The sequence below is a fragment of the Lissotriton helveticus genome, chromosome 8 (assembly GCF_964261635.1).
Source record: "Lissotriton helveticus chromosome 8, aLisHel1.1, whole genome shotgun sequence".
Classification (NCBI taxonomy): Eukaryota; Metazoa; Chordata; class Amphibia; order Caudata; family Salamandridae; genus Lissotriton; species Lissotriton helveticus.
The window spans coordinates 1,036,895,396-1,036,913,528 of record NC_136069.1 but is presented as its reverse complement, the minus strand read 5'-3'; the positions used below and the strand labels follow the sequence as shown (position 1 = coordinate 1,036,913,528).

The following is an 18,133-nucleotide window of genomic DNA, read 5'->3' as shown; positions in this document are numbered from 1 at the left end:
AAGAAATATGGGCCATGGTCAAGAAAGCGGAGTTATCAAAACGTTGTGCCCAGGCAGCCAAAAAAGAGGCAGGAGAGGCACAAACGGTATGCAAGATTATGACGACTTCTAGGAGTGAACGACCTAGACAGCGGGACGCACAGAGGAATCAAGAAAGCAGGAGGCCGACCAACAACCACTACCACCAGATGGACAACAAAACGGGTAAAGGAGGTAAACCGAGCTGCTACAGATGTGGCAGCACCACACATCTAGGTAATGACAAAGCGTGCCCCGCGTTCAGGGCGAAATGCTCGTATTGCAGCATCTTTGGGCACTATGAGAAAGTGTGCCGCCGGAAGCCTAAGAGTGCTGCAGTCCGCTATGTGGACCAAGAGCAAAGTAATGAGGCAAGTGACCGCGAAGAAAACGGAGACGTGGAAGAATTCCTGTACATTGATGTCCAAGTGTTGGAAATGGAAGGGGCAAACACAGACAAACCTAGGTTGGATATGCACATCGGCGGGGTACCAGTGGAGATGATTGCGGACAGCGGAGCACCCATTTCCATCGTACAAAGGCAGGTGTGGGAGGACAAGTTCGCACCCGTGATAGAGGAGAAACTGCACCCCATGGATTTGAGGCCAGTCACATATACAGGACAGCGCATTCCCATGCTGGGATATTGCCCCCTCCGATTCGAGTTTAGGGACCGTCATGCGTATTGCAAACTATACATCGCGGAGAAAGGCCCCTCAGTGTTGAGTTGGAAAGACCAAGGGGCGTTGGGAATTCAACTCAACCCAGGAGGAATTGAGAAAATACTACTAATGGACCAGGAGGAGGAAGATGACGTGGAGCTATGGAAGAAGGCATACCCCAAAGTGTTCAACGGACAAGTAGGAGCACTGGAAAAATATAAGCACCTCATCAAACTCAAGGAAGGAGCTAAACCTGTAGTGCACAAGGTTAGGAACATTCCGTTCCGCAGCAGGGAAGCAGTACAAATGGAGCTTGACAGGCTGGAAAAGGAAGGGATAATCAGGGCTATAGAGAGTGCAAAATGGCTTAGTAGCCCAGAAACCCAACGGCAAGGTGCGGCTGTGTGTCGACCTCAGAGAACTAAACAAAAATATTGTCATAGATAAATTCCCCTTGCCACGCATAAATGAAATGCTAGCGAAAACGAAAGACATCAAATGTTTCTCCACGGTGGATTTGTCGTCGGCATACCATCAAATCAGACTACACCCTTCATGCAGCCATCTCACTTCCTTTATAACGCCTTTCGGATGCTATGAGTTTGTGAGGATGCCATTCGGCCTGGCGTCAGCGGCGGCGGTCTTCCAGAAGTTGATGCACAAGTTACTGAGAAACATAAGAGGTGTACAGTTCTTTCAGGACGACATCATGGTGATGGGAAGAACGAAACAAGACCACAACGAGAAACTCCACAAAGTGCTGCACACATTGCAATGGCCTGACAGCGGAATGGTCCAAATGCAAGCTAGGTGTCCACTCCGTCACGTACCTCGGTCATGAGGTGAGTGAGTCCGGGATAACGCCCAAAAGATCCAACGTGACAGCAATCCGGGATGCCCCCACGCCTGGCAAGAAGGAAGATGTTCGGTCATTCCTGGGAATGGCCGAGTACTACAGTAAATTTATTCCCCATTTCGCAACGAAGACTCATTTCTTGCGCCAACTGCTCAAGGAAAAGAACAAATTCCTGTGGGACCAAGACGAACAGGCAGAATTTGATGCGCTGAAGCAGGAGATGAGTGACACCATCCCCCTGAAAGGATTTGACCCGTCGGCGGAGTCCATCCTCACCACGGACGCCAGTGATCGCGGCTTGGGAGCTGTCCTGATGCAGAGATCGGATAACGGGGACACATCGACGATCTGCTTTGCCTCGAGATCGCTCGCCTCCAATGAAGAGAAGTTCAGCGTGATTGAGAAGGAGATGCTGGCAGTGGTATGGGCGATGGAAAAATTCAGGCAGTACTTGTGGGGAGCCAAATTCCTGGTGAGAACGGACCACAAACCATTGGTCCGAGTACTGACGTCCAGTGGTCATGATCACGCAACACCAAGAATCGCCAAGATGACTCTGAGGTTGTTGGATTTTGTGTATGAAGTGGAACACATACCAGGTACGCAGAACAAAGTGGCGGACTTTCTGAGTAGAGCAGCAGCCATGGATGCGGCAGAGAGCAGTGAGAAACAGGAATGGGATGGATACGTGGTTGCCACAATCCAGGACACGGAGGAGGTGATCAGTGCCTTAGAGTGGGAAGAAGCATACAGAGAAGACGTGGATTTGGAAGCCATCAAAGGCTACGTGATTCATGGATGGCCGGAAAAGAGACACCTTAAGGAAGAACTGAGGAGGTTTTGGGAAGTAAGGCGGAGAATCCCATTTTCTTGCTCAGATGCGACAAGGTGATCCCACCACAGGGCATACTAGATCACTTGATGTCTCTACTACATGAAGGACACCAGGGCATTACAAAGACGAAAGCATTGGCCAGACAAGCATACTGGTGGCCGGCCATCGACGCGCAGATAGAACGTTACGTGCGACAATGCGAATCATGTGCCAAGGCAGACAAATCACAAAGCATGTTGAGACCACTCTTAGGGAAATTCCCGGTACCAGACGGACCCTGGGAAATGATATCAGTGGACATTATGGGCCCCATCCTAGACAAAGCTGGGACTCAGAAGTATGCCGTCGTTCTCATCGACAAATATTCAAAATGGCCCGAAGTGGAAATCATGGAGAACGTGGACACGGAAGCGGTGGTGCACTTTTCACGCACCACTTTTGTCAGAGAGGGTATACCAAAAATAATCACGTGTGACAACGGGCCCCAATTCACGTCAGCAAAATGGTCTGCCTTCACCAACAGGAATGGTATAGAAGTGAAGCACACGCCCATCTACCACCCTGCTGGAAACGGACAAGTGGAACGTTTCAATCGTGTGATCATGGGCACCATCCAAGCGCCATCAATGATGGACTGGACTGGGAAAAGGAATTGGAGAAGATGATCTGGGCCTATCGGATTACCCCGGGGAGCACGGGATACAGCCCTTTCAAGGTTTTGAGAGGAAGAGAAGCCTTCACCAAAGACAACATGGCATGGAGGAAATTAGTGATACAGAGTAAGTGGTCACCGGCTGTGGTCAAAAGAAATCTGGAAAAAGCACAAGAAGTATATACCACGCACTACAACAGAAGACGGAATGCCCAGGAAGTAGAACTGGAGAAGGGAGATTGGGTTCGAGTAAAGTTAGCTATCCTAAAGAAAAAAGGAGAAAGCAAATTCTCGCCACCGCTGAAAGTGATGGAACCCTATGCCCGTTCGGCCCTGCTCAGCGATGGGAAAGTATGGTCATGGGACAGAATGGCTAAATGCAGTAAAATCCTGAAGTGGGGAGACGAGATGGATAAAGGAGCAGAGTATGTAGATGACGAAGGCGAAAGTGAACGTAGCAGAAGGAGTGTAGGGAATGTAGAAGAAGGACAGCGGTAAGTGGAGGACAGAAAAGGAGAAGGGGCAGCCGGAGGAAGTACGAGGAGTGAGTGCAAAGAAGAAAGCAGTGAAGAGGAAATGGTCCGAGAAAGAGGAGAAGCAGGAAGGTGGTCGAAAGGAACGGAACAGGAAGAAGAAGGAAATGAAGTGGTGAGAACAAGAGCGGGAAGGAGTGTAAAGGTACCAGAAAAGTTCAAGGATTATGACATGAACTGGAAGTAAGGACTTTGTTACATATTGTTGGCTATTGCATAAAGGGGGGAGATATGTGGTAGCGGTCTAGTGTTCCGGATAGCGGAACAGGAAGCTAGGGGGACAGGAAGCGGAAGGCGGCCATGTTGTATCATTGGCGCCGACCGCTGAGGCCAGCTAGGCAGTCCCGGCGCTCCGCAATAAAGAATTATAAACCCTAACTACACGGCGTCTGTGTGTCATAATTAGAACATTACATGCTCCACATTCCTCCCCACGTTAGAGGGTGTGGGAGGAGAGTTTGAGCGTTGCGTTCCTTGAAATTACTCCTCAGGAATTTCAGCGGACGCGCGCAATTGCAGGAGCCTTCTAGTCTGAGGTGAACACCTGAGGGTCTTTAGACGGCAGCGGCCTTGGTTAAAACACCGCTGTTCGTCTGATTGGCTATACTCTCGGCTCCCCTTCCCATTTCAATAACGGGACTCGAGTCAGTATTTTGAATTTCAACGCCTCTGTGAGGTCTCGTAGCGGCGGTTGAGCCTTGCTGGGGAACTGAGCCCAGACCAGCCTGCTGTCCCTTGTGTGGGAGATAGTGTGATATTTTGGCCAGCAGCTGCTCCCCTAGGGCTAGAACCCCGTGAAATTGTGATCTTGACCACCCGTGAGTTTGGCTGACACCCAGCCTAGTGTGAGGCTATACTTAAGGCCTGGTGTTTCCACCCATTTCTTTCAAGTTTTTTCTTACACTATTAGCATACTTCTGAGGGTTACTGATGGGATAAGGGGTATTGGCGGAAATGCACATAAAAAAGACATTCCCCTTCGTTGCTGGTTTGTTTTACCTGGCTGCAAAGTCTGAGCATATCCTCTTTTTTGCAATTGCGAACAGATTTTTTTGCGCATACCACCAGATGTCAACGATTTTGTGTACCAGTTGACTACTTATGACCTCTAGTGATTTTCCTGGTTAATCGTGATGAATGAGTCAGCTTCCTCATTTTGAGCACCTAGAAGATGTACTGCTGTAATTTGCAAGTCTCTAGCTGTGAGCAATGTCCACATTGTTTCCGCTTCGAGAGAGAGCAGTCTGGATCTCACCCCTCCCTGCTTGTGCCGGGAAGTCAGTGATGTTGTGTTGTCAATCTGAACAAACAAGTAATTGGTCTTTATTGCTGGAAGAAAAGATTTGAAAGTCAGGTGGACTGCTCTCAAATTCAATAGGCTGGGTGCAGACTCTGTATGTAGAATCAGGTGCCTTGTACTCAGAGGTGATTCATATGAGCGCCCCAAAGTGTTAGGAAAAAGCATCTTTTGCAGTTTGTATTAGAATATACTGATAAAATGGCCCTCCTTTGAGAAGGTTCTTCCTCTCACATCACCATGTGGAGACTGTACTACTACTGGTGTTCCAGATATTTTGCACTACTAACTGTCGTAGTAATGGCACCATCGATATCCAGGCAATCCTGAAGAGGCCTCATATGGAGACGAGTGTGAGGTACTATGAAGATTAGTGGGCGGCATGGGCTCCAGGGTCAAGGATATCTGGTTAGTCACTACCTGCGATTCCTTCAGAAGATTTCAGTGGTGCAGGCAGATAGATAAAGGTCTCTCCAGTGAAGTATATATATATGCCACCTGTTAGTCCAGTACGGCTTCCATATGGTGAATGGACATAACTGGAATGAAAAGGAGCTTTGTGAACTTGACTTGTAGACCCTGCATATAAGAATGTCTAGCGTGCTATGAAAATACGACATGACGTCTTAGAGAGCTAATATCTTTGTCAGCCAAATGTCTAAGTATGGGAAGGTGAGAGTCCTTTGTCTCTTTAGATAAGCCTCCTACTAACAAAATGCACTTGAAAAATGGAAGGACCTTGTATTGATAATTATGACTTCAGATAACAGACCTCAGAAAATGCTGATGTTTCTGTATCATTGCAATATGGAAATATGCATCTTGAACAGGTTTTGCACAGATCAGTTGACCTTGCCCGAGCTGAGGGCAAATTTGGTGTACAACAAACCTCGCTGATTTTTAGCTTTTAATTAATTTCTTGTCTCATTGGACATCAAGAATAGGTCTAAATTCTTGTTCAGCACCTTTTCTCAAAACAGAAAATAACTGAAATAAATTCATTTTCATTTTTGGAAAAAGAGGCCAGATCCATGGTCTGTTTTTGCAAAAGGATGCAGATCTCTTGTTGAAGCTTCTCTTATTGGAAATGGGAAGAATTATTTGGAAGAATGGCAAGAGGTGATGACGTGAACCTCAGAGAACAGCCATGTTGCACTCAGCACCTATCTGCCTTTCGGTATATGTTGCCACTCTTGCAGGTTTTTCATGATGCTCCCCCCAAAGGGAGTGATGTATGGAAGAGGGGGAAGGGGGAAATCACTGTTTACCTCCTGTTTACCTCCTGCTGGGGGTTCATTTGGGGCTGCCAATGTTTGCTGGCCACATCTACTGGTTGAAGGTATCTTATGCTGATATGACTTTTGTTACCGTGCCGGGGATGTTGTGGTCCCTGAGGGTGTTGGACCATCTGCAGAAAATACTAGTGACCATAAGGCTTGCAGCACTTCCGATATTCCAGTTCCATTCCACAAAAAGACTTAGTGCACTTGATCAGTGATTTTTAACCTTTGCCTTCTATGGACCCGCACGTAATGCTTACTGGACCCCAGGGACCCCAATGAACCAATATTGGAAACCGTGGACCCTCTCTGATTCATTACTGGAAGCCAGGGACCACAACCTAAGAATTTTTGATGATTTGAAGCACTAAATAATACATAATGAAATATAGAAACAAGCATTCATCAAACAAATACACAAAAGAATAAATATTTAATTTAATTCACAAACAAGTTTCAAAAACATATATTTTGCAATTAGAAGGTTGAAGGGTTTTTACATTCAATTGAGGCCACTAATCGTCTAAACTAAGTTATGTTTGATCTACTTGCACAAATCAATCCGAGGATATTGATTTAACTTTTTAGTCTTCTGTTAGAAATGGGGGTCTCTAGTTGGCAGAGGTAGGTACCGTTGTCCCAATAGGGACCCTTGCTTCTAGTCAGGGTAAGGGGGATACACTTCTAAAATACCCCCTGCTCACCCTCTTGGTAGCTTGGCATGAGCAATCTCAGAGTGAGTGTGTAAAGCATTTATGAACACATACAGTAACACTGTGAAAAAACTACAAATGGACACCACACCAAAATAAGTAATCTTTATCTAAACCAAAACAAGACCAAAGGACAAAAATCCATAATACAGTATCAATAATATCCTTAAAAATGGGTTATTCCCTCAAATAAGCATCTAGCAACCAATAACTCCATCTGGAGTCATTACGACGTCTTGACAGATGAAAATCCCAAAGACTGGCGCCACCCGCGAGGTGCGCTGCGTCGGGCCTAGAGTCAAGGAGACCCACAAACAACAGTAACTTGGAATTGATGAAAGCACAGACCGTGCACGGCGCTGGGGAGGTGATGCTCCGTTTGCCGCCTGCGACGTTGGTTCCTTACGACCCCAGGGTGGGTAATGCCTCTGTTCTTTACTGCAGCGCAGGGGAGGTGAGACGTTGGTTCCTTACTGTGTCGGGGAGGTGACGTCACGAATGGCGGCGAGGCGTTGGTTCCTCACGACGGTGCGATGTCAGTGGATTTGGGAGTCACCCACGTCGAGGATCGGCTTCACGTTGACGAAGCACCGCATCGTTGAAGTCGGGGATGCGAGGCGTGTCAGGACGGTGCATCGTGGACGTCACGAGCGGTGTCCTCGGCTTCGGTGCAGGCAGTGGCTTCGGGGTCGATGCTTTATAAAGCTAACAAAGGTCCAAGGCTTATTTTAAATATCATGCAGAATAATAAGCACAGGCTTTGAATAAGAACTGTGTCTTTACCTCCAGTGTCCAGCCGGACAAGGAGCAGTTTATTTCAAAAGATTTTTATAATTGCATACAGGATTTAAGAAGTGGAGCAAGCCACAGGTGACTGGGCACAAGCCTGTACCGAGACCAGGGGGAAAAAACAGTACAAGGGAAGAATAACAGGCAAACAGTTTGGAGAAAAAGGTGGCTTACAATGCATTCAAATATTATGTAAGCTCTAACCAACAGTAGCTGCCACACATGTTACAAAAATAAGGAGAAGCAGTTCTGTATAAACAGTCGACGTAACGTTTCGATCCCTATCTCCAAAATTAAATCGGTATCATCTTCAGGACTAAAATATGTAATTCTGCCTGTTTGTGGTTATACCAGCCTGTAGAAATTAAACAGGGGGAGGTAAGAGGGGGAAAAAGGACAAATTACCTCAACCAATATATACATATTTACAACATGTCATTTTCAGTTCTCTCTAGTGCAGATTCAGTAAGGTCTAGAAGGTGCAAGGGCTATATACAATGTGATCCTGCATATTGCAAAGAGGCACTGATTAGGGTGCTCATTTTTGGAGGCGGAAAACGGAGAAGCATGCAAGTGATAAGTGAACAATTAAGAACGTGCTCGTTCTAGTGAATCGTGCTTGTTCTAATAAGAGGCAGCGTAGTGAGCCGGAAGGCAAGCATTAACGAGTGGCGCGTGAACAGTGCCTGTGACCGAACTACAGCGCGTCAAAGAATATGGCCGAGCACAGAAGCGACTAGTATACTGACCAGGGCACTCGGTTGAAGTGCGGTCACAACGTGGAGGGTTCAAGCGGGGGGAGGCTTCAGGAAATCTAGAATAGATAAAAAAGTTTTAGGCGGGTTCTAATGTGGGCGTATGGCCGTGATGAGTGGACACCCTGGGTCGAGTGGAGATAAATTGGAGATAAATTTACCTGAGGCGCCAAGCAGGATGCGTGGGGCAGCCTCCCAGTGTACCCGAAAATTAACGGGTGGGTCCTATCCGGAGATCACGGTGAGACCTCTAATTGAAAAAAGGAATATATTAGGATAGCATGTAAGTAGTGGGTGGCGCGTGATGGTTGCGCTTACTTGCAGGAATTACCTGAGTAAGGATGCAATTAATGCTTCGTCTTCGTGATAGTTGGTCGCGCCAGATGGAGCGAGCCTGTTCCGTGCGTTCCTACAAGAAGGAAAGGGTGGGGGGGGGGAAATAAGTGAATCTAATATTCCACGGGGCATCAGAATCGCGAGAAAGGAAGGGGGCTTACCGCAATGTAAACGCTGTCGGGCGGCGGATGGGTCCCGTCTGGAAAGCGTGATAGCTGGTGTATCGAGCTACGAGAGATCGGGGCATATATCGCCTGGAGCGTTGAAATGAAAAGAGGACTGATGGTGGTCCTTAGCGCGACTGGAATTCGGCCGCCATATTGGAGTGGTGAATCGAGGGTGAGGGGATGACGTGAAAGGTTAAGTGCACACTATCTTATACTCAGCTACAACAAACAATCATTGGTAAATCAAAGCACTAAAAAATGATAGCAAATATGGCTACTCAAATGCGAGTTAAATTTTCATCACAATGATAGTATCCACAGGTAGCTTGGCTCAATACTGTTCTGAAGTGAATCTCACATCAGAAAATGGAGATCTCATAAAAGGTTCTGAAACCATTAATCTGAACAAGTTACACTAGACTGGTCCAATCCTCCGCTCTGTTTAGACCATCTTGTATGGAGTTGAATTGGATGATGGACTTCAGTTCTTCTTTATTCAACAATTGTCCCATATTGCCTCCTCTGGGTGGAAGTTTCAAGACTTTTAGTACAGTCCACCTGATGTCATTTTCAGAGTGTTTGAGTGCTGTAAAATGTTCGACCAGCGGGGCATTCGGGGTACTACAGCGCATGCGGCTTCGATGCTGTCCAATTCGGATCTTGACTTTCTGGGTGGTTTGCCCTATGTAAACTTTTAAACAAGGGCATTGGATCAAATATATTACATTAGACGTGTTACAATTTGAAAAGGAAAAGCTCTGTACAGTGACATTGTTAAAAGTAAAACTTTTACCTTCCATCGTAAAGTTACAGTTAGTACATCCGCCGCATTTTGAGTGGCCAACAATGGGGGACAGACCCCATACAGTGTCAAGAGTGGAGGCAGGTGGTACGCTAGGTAAAGCTGCCCTAAAGAGGTGATCTCTTAAATTTTTGTTTTTCTTAAAGGCAAACACTGGCTTATCCATGGTAAGATTACCAGAGTTAATGATGGGCCAATGTTTGAGTATGGTTTTCCTTAACTGGTGGGAAACAGGGGAAAAGGTAGAGACACATGCAATACGTTTTGAATCAGTCTTGGGTCTGGGGGTGAGCAAGATCTCGCGTGGACAATACCAAGCCCGTTTGGAGGCGTTTTTAATTATTTTCTTAGGATACCCCCGTTCTTTTAGTTTAGCCGATAGAGTGGCTGCCTCTTTGAAGTAATCTTCCTTGCAGGAGCAGTTGCGCCTAATCCGCAAAAATTGGGAATAGGGGAGAGAGTCACGCAAGGCTCTTGGGTGGTTGCTATTATAGGCTAGGAGGGTGTTCTTTTCGGTGGGTTTACGGTAAAGTCGTGTAAGCAGGGACCCCTCATTATGAAAAATTGTGAGATCCAGAAAGGAGACTGACTCATTACTGGTAGTGATGGTAAATTTCAGTCCCATACAGTTATTATTTAGCCAATGAAGGAATTGGCGTAGGCAATCGACGTCCTGTCTCCAGATGATAAAAATGTTGTCGATATACCTATGCCAAAACTGTATCCCTGTAAAGAATGGATTGGAGGGATTAAGAATCACATTGGTCTCTAGTTGGTCCATGAAAAGAACTGCCAGATTTGGGGCAAAATAGCGCCCATTGAGGTGCCCTTGATTTGTTCGTAGAAGATGTTATCGAACACAAAAAAGTTTCTCGTGAGACAAATCTCTAGCAACTGGAGAATGAACATGCTGGGCACAGAGTGAGGGCGGGGACGTAAGTCTAGAACCTTTTGAATCACCAATAATGCTGCTGTCTGAGGGATATTGGTATAAAGGGACTCTAGGTCCATAGTCACTAGAGTCTTTATTGTCGGGTCAAAGGGATGGTGCTCGATCATATTGATCATGTGCATAGAATCTTTTATGAAACATTGAGTTGTAGGAACAAACTCCTTGATAAAATAATTCACATAAGAGCCTAGAGGTTCAAGAATAGAACCACATGCAGAGACGATCGGACGTCCAGGGGGGTTGTCTGCGTCTTTATGCACTTTGGGAAGTGTATAAATCACTGGCGTTCTAGGGGTCTTTACATTTAGGAAATTAAATTCCTTTTTGGTTAAGAAGCCAGCATTGAGGCCATCCTTGGTAACCTTTTGAATTAAGGCCTGTATTTCTTTGGTGGGATTGTGAGGCAATCTCTTGTAATGTTCTTTATTTTCTAGTTGTCGTTGAATTTCTAAGATGTATGCAGTTTTTTCTTGGAGCACAATTCCACCACCCTTATCGGCACTTTTGATTATTAGACTCTCATTGTTTTTAAGTTGGACAATCGCATTTTTTTCTTTTATTGAAATGTTGTAAGGGATACATTTTTTCTTGATCTGAAGGTTATGCAGTTCTTTCAAGATAACCTTTTCGAAAGTAACTACTTCCACAGGGATCATACTGGCTGATGGAAGAAAAGTAGAGGGAGGGCGAAAAGGTGTGTTAGCAAACACTTCTGGTGTGGGGTGTAGCTGAAAGAAAGCCTGGAGACGTATCCGTCTGAAAAATCTCATGAGCTCAGTTTGCAGTTCCATGAAATTAGTAGGAACTAATGGTGCTCAGGGCTTCCGTGCAGGTTACGGCGTCGCTCCCCAGCATCGGTGTTGCGATTTCCTTCTGTGGCAACTGAAACAGCAGTTCCAGATGGAGAGAGACAGAAGGGATGATGTCTTTGTGTCCCTGAGACTTCAGAACAGGAGGCAAGCTCAGTTTCAAGCCTTGGAGATCTTATCTTCAAGCAGGTGACAAAGCAAACAGCAAAGTCATTTTTCTCCTTTCCTTGGCAGCAAGCAGCCACTGCAGGCCAACCCCGACAGCAAACAGCACATGGGCAGTATTCCTCCTCAGCTTATCCAGCTCTTCTCCTTGGCAAAGTTTCCTCTTGATTTCCCAGAAGTGATCGAAAGTTCTGGGGTCTGGACTCCAATATTTATACCACAACATCCTTTGTTCTCTGAAGGTAGAGAGTGTCTGTACCCAGCCAAAACCAGTTCTGTCTCCACTGGGGCAGCTTCCTGGCAGGAAATCACCGTCACTAAAAGATGCACTTTAACATTCAGAAATACTAAACTTTACTTTTCTATCTTTTTCCTAGGGTTAGTTGTGTTTATAAGATGTTATAAACAAACTCCCCATTCTGTCCCATGGGAACAGATAGCCTTGCAATAGTGAAAAACAAAATTGGCGGTATTTCACTATCAGGCAATGCCACACACATCAGGGCATGTCCTACCTTTCACATACAATGCATCCTGCCCACAGGGGTACTCTAGGCCTACCTTAGGGGTGACTAATATGTAGAAAAGCGAAGGTTTACGGACTGGCAAGTGTGTGCACTTGCCAAGTCGGCATGGCAGTCCCAGACTGCACACAGGATCTGCAATGGCAGGCCACAGTTACATTTTATAAGCTGCTTCTGTGGGTGGCACAATCAGTGCTGCAATCCCACCAGCAGCATTTGATTTACAGGCCCTGGGCACACATAGTGCACTGTACTAGGGTCTGACAAGTAAATCAAATAAGCCAGTCATGGAATCACTAATCCATAACACAATTTACAAAGGGAGCACTTGCACTTTGGCTCTGAACAGCAGTGGCAAAGTGCCCAAAGCATCTAGACCAGCAAAAGTAGAGCCTAACACACAGCAAAATACAGGAGGTAAAGACATAAAATGGAAGGGAGACCCACACGAATGGTGCTAGATCTAACACCTCCAATTTCAAATTCCTTTAGATTTACACAAGTTTTAAAGTTACATTTTGCTTCTTTAATTACATACACTTTATTAACATGTTAATAGTGTTTAGTTTTCTATGCAAAGCAGTCGCAGACCACCTAAATAAGATTTGTGGACCACCACAGGTCCCCGGAGCACAGGTCTTGATGTTGTGGGTAGTAATGAATGTTTCGATGTCAAGACTTCTTTTAACGTTCATAATCTTAGAGTTTTTAGTGTTGAGTGCCTTTCGGACTTAGACATTGAATGCCTTGAGTGCATCAACATTAATACTATTTCAATATGAATAGGTGCCAACTGTCCTGATCTTCAACGTAAACCAGGAGTGACAATGCATTCCATACGTAGACTTTTCTCTGAACCTTCCTCTAGAGGAGTCCTTATAGATGAGAAGTGACGTGGAAGGAACCCCTTATCCATATTCCTCAGATCTCCTTGACATTGGCTGTTTTCACCTCACTCTTGAAGGCCATGGAGGCAAATCATCTCCCTATCCCTGACTTGATATCATTGACAGTGGGGATACTTCACTAAAGGTTGAGAACTAGGGGGACAGATCATGTGGATCAGTCTGAGCATTCTGCTTACCACTGGAAGGTAATTTTAAAAAGCAAGATGACATTTCTTTTACAAAACAGAAAATAAATAAGCCTGACCCCTACAGATGAAGTGTGAAGAGATAAGGGTCGGACAGATTTTACTACAAAAGAAAGCCAAAAAAAAGGCCAAGCTCAGTTCTCCTGGAACCTGTTATCATGTGCTGGGGCAAAAAGACGCAGAGCATTTGTCACTGACAGGGCTTGCTTTACTGATGAGTGTATCTCCTTGAAGGAGTAGTGTCAGTTTTCCTGCCCCTTTCAACAGCAGCCTATCTAGCTACAGTGCCCTCTTATTCTTTCACATATGTTTTAAGAAATATTTGTGAAAAAGCTTTTCTTGTCACTTTTTTTCTTTAGTACATTTTCTATAATGAAATTGTCTGCTTTTGTCAAGAAGAATAACTGAAACTTGGCCAATGTGGCCTACAAGAGGATGTTAAATTTGAATATGAATATATGAATATTAGTGTAGATCCCCTTATAGAGAACGTCTTATACATGAACTGAGCCCAAACTGAGATGTTGCTTCATGGAGGAGAACACCATGGTCCAGCACCCTTCGAAGAGCGTTTCAATCTAGCAGTGTTTCAGTGTAATGCAATGCTTAAAAAGTAAGGAACCTAGGAGTCCTATTTGGACTCCCTGATCTCCTCCATTCCCCAAATAAATACAATCGCCAAATACATACACCTGCAGTGTACTATACTACTCTATCTATCAAACCCAAAAGAGGTTTGTTAATGGCATTGCAACACTACTACAACATACCTAAACCAGAGTCGCAATAACCTGCATTAGATGTCTACCAAAGATGCATAACCAGGCAGCCATAAAGTGTACTCAGCCCCTGTTGAATGAAAACGACCCAACATAATAGTTTATACAGTTATCATACTTTGAAAAGGGCCTTGAGCATGCTTACCTTCTTCTATGCTTCCGGCCTTAGCATCTTTTTTTTTCAACTTCTTTTTCGAAATTTTTTGGAAAGGGGCATATTCTACCACAGCAGGATATTCAACACCTAATAAGAGATTAATATCCACAGAAATTGTATAATATTGTTAGTTGCTCGTGTTAGTTGCTCATTTTACATCACTATGTAATAATGACAAAATAATATGAAAAAAGTATTAGCATGCAACAACAGTTTCCCTGCATGGAGTAACATAATGCTGAATAACTGCATAAGTAAGGGAGGCAATGTGAGCCATTTTCTTCTAACACAGTTGTAAATTTCTGTGACATCAGCACATCAATAGCAGTTGCATTCTCCGTTTTCTCTTTTACCTTTTCGAATCAGGAAAACTAACATTGGGGATCCCTGACATGACTGAGAAACTAAGCATATGGAGGCCCATCAAGAAGAGTTAATGTTTCTTCTCCATTTCCATCAGAATCAGCACAATAGTGAGTATCCCAAACAACTTTAATATGTTGCAGCCAGATTGAGAGTGGTTTAAGAGGTGGTTGTCGTTGAGTTGATCTAACACCCATTTGTTTTTACGTTTTTCCAGTACTTTGACTCGGTAAGGGAGTTGGGAGATCTGCCTGTAGTTTTCCAGTGTCTTCGGAACTGTTGAGGGTTTTTTCAGAAGGTAGGGGCATGCTTCCAGATGTCTGTGAAGGTTGCTGTGGTGAGGGATGAGTTTGGTGGCAATGGGGTTGAGGTCTCTTGGTGAAGATGATGTGTGAGCAAGGTTCTGATTGCGCTTTTGAGTAAATGGAGCACATGGTAGTCATAACCTGTGTTGAAGTAGAGGGAAAACTGGATGCTAATATCCTGTGATGGGGTGATTGGCCTGGAGCCGGGGGTGGGGAGATGAAGTCTTTCACCAGGGTGAAAAATTGTTTGCCATTGTTGGATCTGTTCTCAATGCGTTCAGTAAAAGCTGAACGTATGGAGGATCTAACTTGCTGGTGACAGAGACGGACTGGGGATTTATAGGTGCTTCTGTCGTTTTAGTTGTAGGTGTATCTCCACCAGCTTTCTAGTTGTTTGCAATGGCACGTGGAGAATCACAGTTGTTCTGGGTACCAGCTACCTTTAGGGCTGGCCTTAGGAGTGGTGATGGCTTTTAGCAAGAGAGTCTGTGCAGGAGGTCATTCACTGAAAGGAAGTGATTACTGTGAAATGAAACAGTCATCCATTGTGTTACTGTTCTAGCCAATGTATCACAAGTGTTTTGTGGAGCAGCAAGGAGGTCAACAACTACTGTAGATAAGCTTTGTTGTTGCTGTGGAGAATTCCGGTCTGCTATCAAGCTGGATGATTGGACCACTCTTTTGGAGAAATTAAGAAGGTACAGTATCCCCCAGGTCCTGTTGCTTATGCTTCAACATTTGCATTCTAATAACTGGCTGTAGGCTGATTAAGTGGTTCAGGTGCATTTTTAGAAAAAATCCCAGATGAAAATGGTCTAAGGCAGGAGTCCGTCCTTGCCCCATTTCTTTTTAGTCATTTTAATTCTGCTCTTCCAACTGTGCTGGCAAAATATTTTCCTCCAAACATAGGGATTCCCATGTGCTTTGCCTTATGTGTGCTTATGATCTAGTCATGATAGACTACACTCCGGTAGGATGGCAGAGAAAACTCAATGCTTTGCATTTTCATAACTTTTGTGAATCAACCTTACTGTTAATGTGAAGAAAGCAAAAACTCTTAATTTTCCAAATGACCTAAGAAACCTACTTAGTACCTAAATGGTACAAGTAAGTGAATTGAAATACCTTTACCTTACATTTGCCAGAAATCTAAAATGGGGTGTCCATTTAGAAAAGTTTGGAATTTCTCTCCATTCAACAGTAAATGCCTTGACAAGGTTTGGCTCTCACTTCGGGGGCTACTCAGTAGAGTCCATAAGAAAGGCAATAATAAGTAAGCTTATTCTGCAGGCTTTATACAGAGCAGAGTTAATGTCTCTTGATAAGCAGGTGGAATGGAGTCCATCGGAAGCCTTTGTTTAAAGATTCTCTTAGACATCCAATAAAATTCATCGATACAGGCAATAATGCAGAACTGGTCTAGGATTCCTGGACCCTATTATCAAGATCACAAGCCCTAAGGTTTCTTTTTACTACTAAGCAATGTAGTAGTAAGGAAACTGTTTGACCCTAAGGTTGAGGGACATATTATCATGTTCCGATGAATTTACACAACTTATCTGCAAATTCATTCCTAGTTCTGAATATGGAGTTGACATTTTTGTGATTGATGATTCATAGCCCCTTAATAGGCTGTTCGCCCTGTCAAAGCAAAGAGATCAAGAGGTCCAGCATAGAGCTGAATGGGACTGCTAGGTTACGAAATCAGCTTGACAGGAAAAAGAGAATGAGAGTACCTGAGGGAAGCAAGAGTGAAGCCAGTCTGACCCCTGGCTTGCTTTATGCTAGTGATACAAAAGGGGATGATGGACGGAGCGTTTGAGCAAATCAAACACTCACCCCCAGTCAACTGATCTGGGTTTAATCCATCACCATTCTTTAGCCCACTCAGCCACCCCATTTCAAACATGGCTATATGCAAATCAGTCTGACCCTGTGCCTCATGGGAACAGTACAGCCCGAACTGCCAAGTCATGTCTCCCATGGACCGGAAACAAGGATCCTGGGACCGGTTTCGGATTCATAATCCTCATCAGCCAGGCTATCTTGAATCCAGTGGCCAAGTGAGCAAGGGACTCTCGTCTGAGCATACCCTGCCACACTTAGGGCGAACAAAGCGATACAAAAGGGGAAGATGGACGGAGCGTTTGAGCAAATCAAACACTCACCCCCAGTCAACTGATCTGGGTTTAATCCATCACCATTCTTTAGCCCACTCAGCCACCCCATTTCAAACATGGCTATATGCAAATCAGTCTGACCCTGTGCCTCATGGGAACAGTACAGCCCGAAATGCTAGTAGCACAAGCCTTATGAACTGAGGTGATACGGTGTAGTGATCGATCAGGGGGAAAAAAGAGAAGGAACTAAGTGACAGGATATTTAGGAATAGGAGGGAAATATGTTCAGCCTCTTGCTGACTCCCTCACCACATGGGCAGGAAGTGAACGTTAGAGCAAACACTTTTATCAGTATCACGGGGCATGTCAAGAGTTATGCCACAATTTGACAGCAATTTGTGTATAGTTATGTAGGTGGTAATTTTGATGTCGAGAGTCAGGTACTGGCATATCCTCCCCTTGGGGGTTAGGTCGAGTTGGAGCACAGGGGAGCTGAAGTCAAAGTCTGGGGCTTTGCATCAGGACATGGGGAGCTGACTAGGGGACGTTTGGGAGAGCGAGATGGGGGAAAGTAAGGGAAGGGCTAAGAATGAAAAACAAAGAAAGATGTTTTGGGGCCCTGGGAGTTGTTTGGGATAAGGTTTACACTTTAGGGAAGATTAAGGGAGGAGTACAGTCAGAAACTTTGAAGTAATATTGAGGTTGATTTGTTAATGTTTTTAAGATGAATTAATTTACATTACTGCAACATGTCTTAATAAAGTTACCTTTTATGCGTCCAACAATGCCACTGAGACCGGCAATTTCCTGAAACACCATAACATTTCAGGCTGTCACAAGGTTGAAAAGCCCCAGAAGTTAAACACTAAGCTACCAATTGTGCCAAAGGCAGAGTGACCGTTTAAAAGAACACAGTTTCCACCAATGCCAAAACGGTTTTGGTAAAAAAAAACGCACCTATTCGCTAAGTGACAGACGTTTTTTGTTACATAATCACAGAGCTAAATCTGTTGTTCTTTTAAAAGGTAGAAAATATTTTGTTGGAATTAAAATCTTTACAATACATTGAAACAATCAAGGTGGTTTAATAATAAATGCTGTTCATCTACACGGACATGAATTTAATTAGGACAGACCTGATATTACTCTATTAAAAAACAATTGCAGTTGA

At 44.6% G+C, this 18,133-nt stretch overlaps 1 protein-coding gene across 7 annotated transcripts in view; it reads right to left on the bottom strand.

Annotated features, from left to right (window-relative positions):
* Window positions 1-18,133, bottom strand: part of UPF3A (UPF3A regulator of nonsense mediated mRNA decay) — a 726,694-nt gene that overhangs the window by 471,093 nt on the left and 237,468 nt on the right. For all 7 annotated transcript variants that reach the window (XM_078657881.1, XM_078657879.1, XM_078657878.1 and 4 more), the window contains one exon: window positions 14,163-14,261. In XM_078657881.1, coding sequence (XP_078514007.1) covers window positions 14,163-14,261 — 99 coding nt within the window. The remainder of the gene's footprint in view (window positions 1-14,162; window positions 14,262-18,133) is intronic.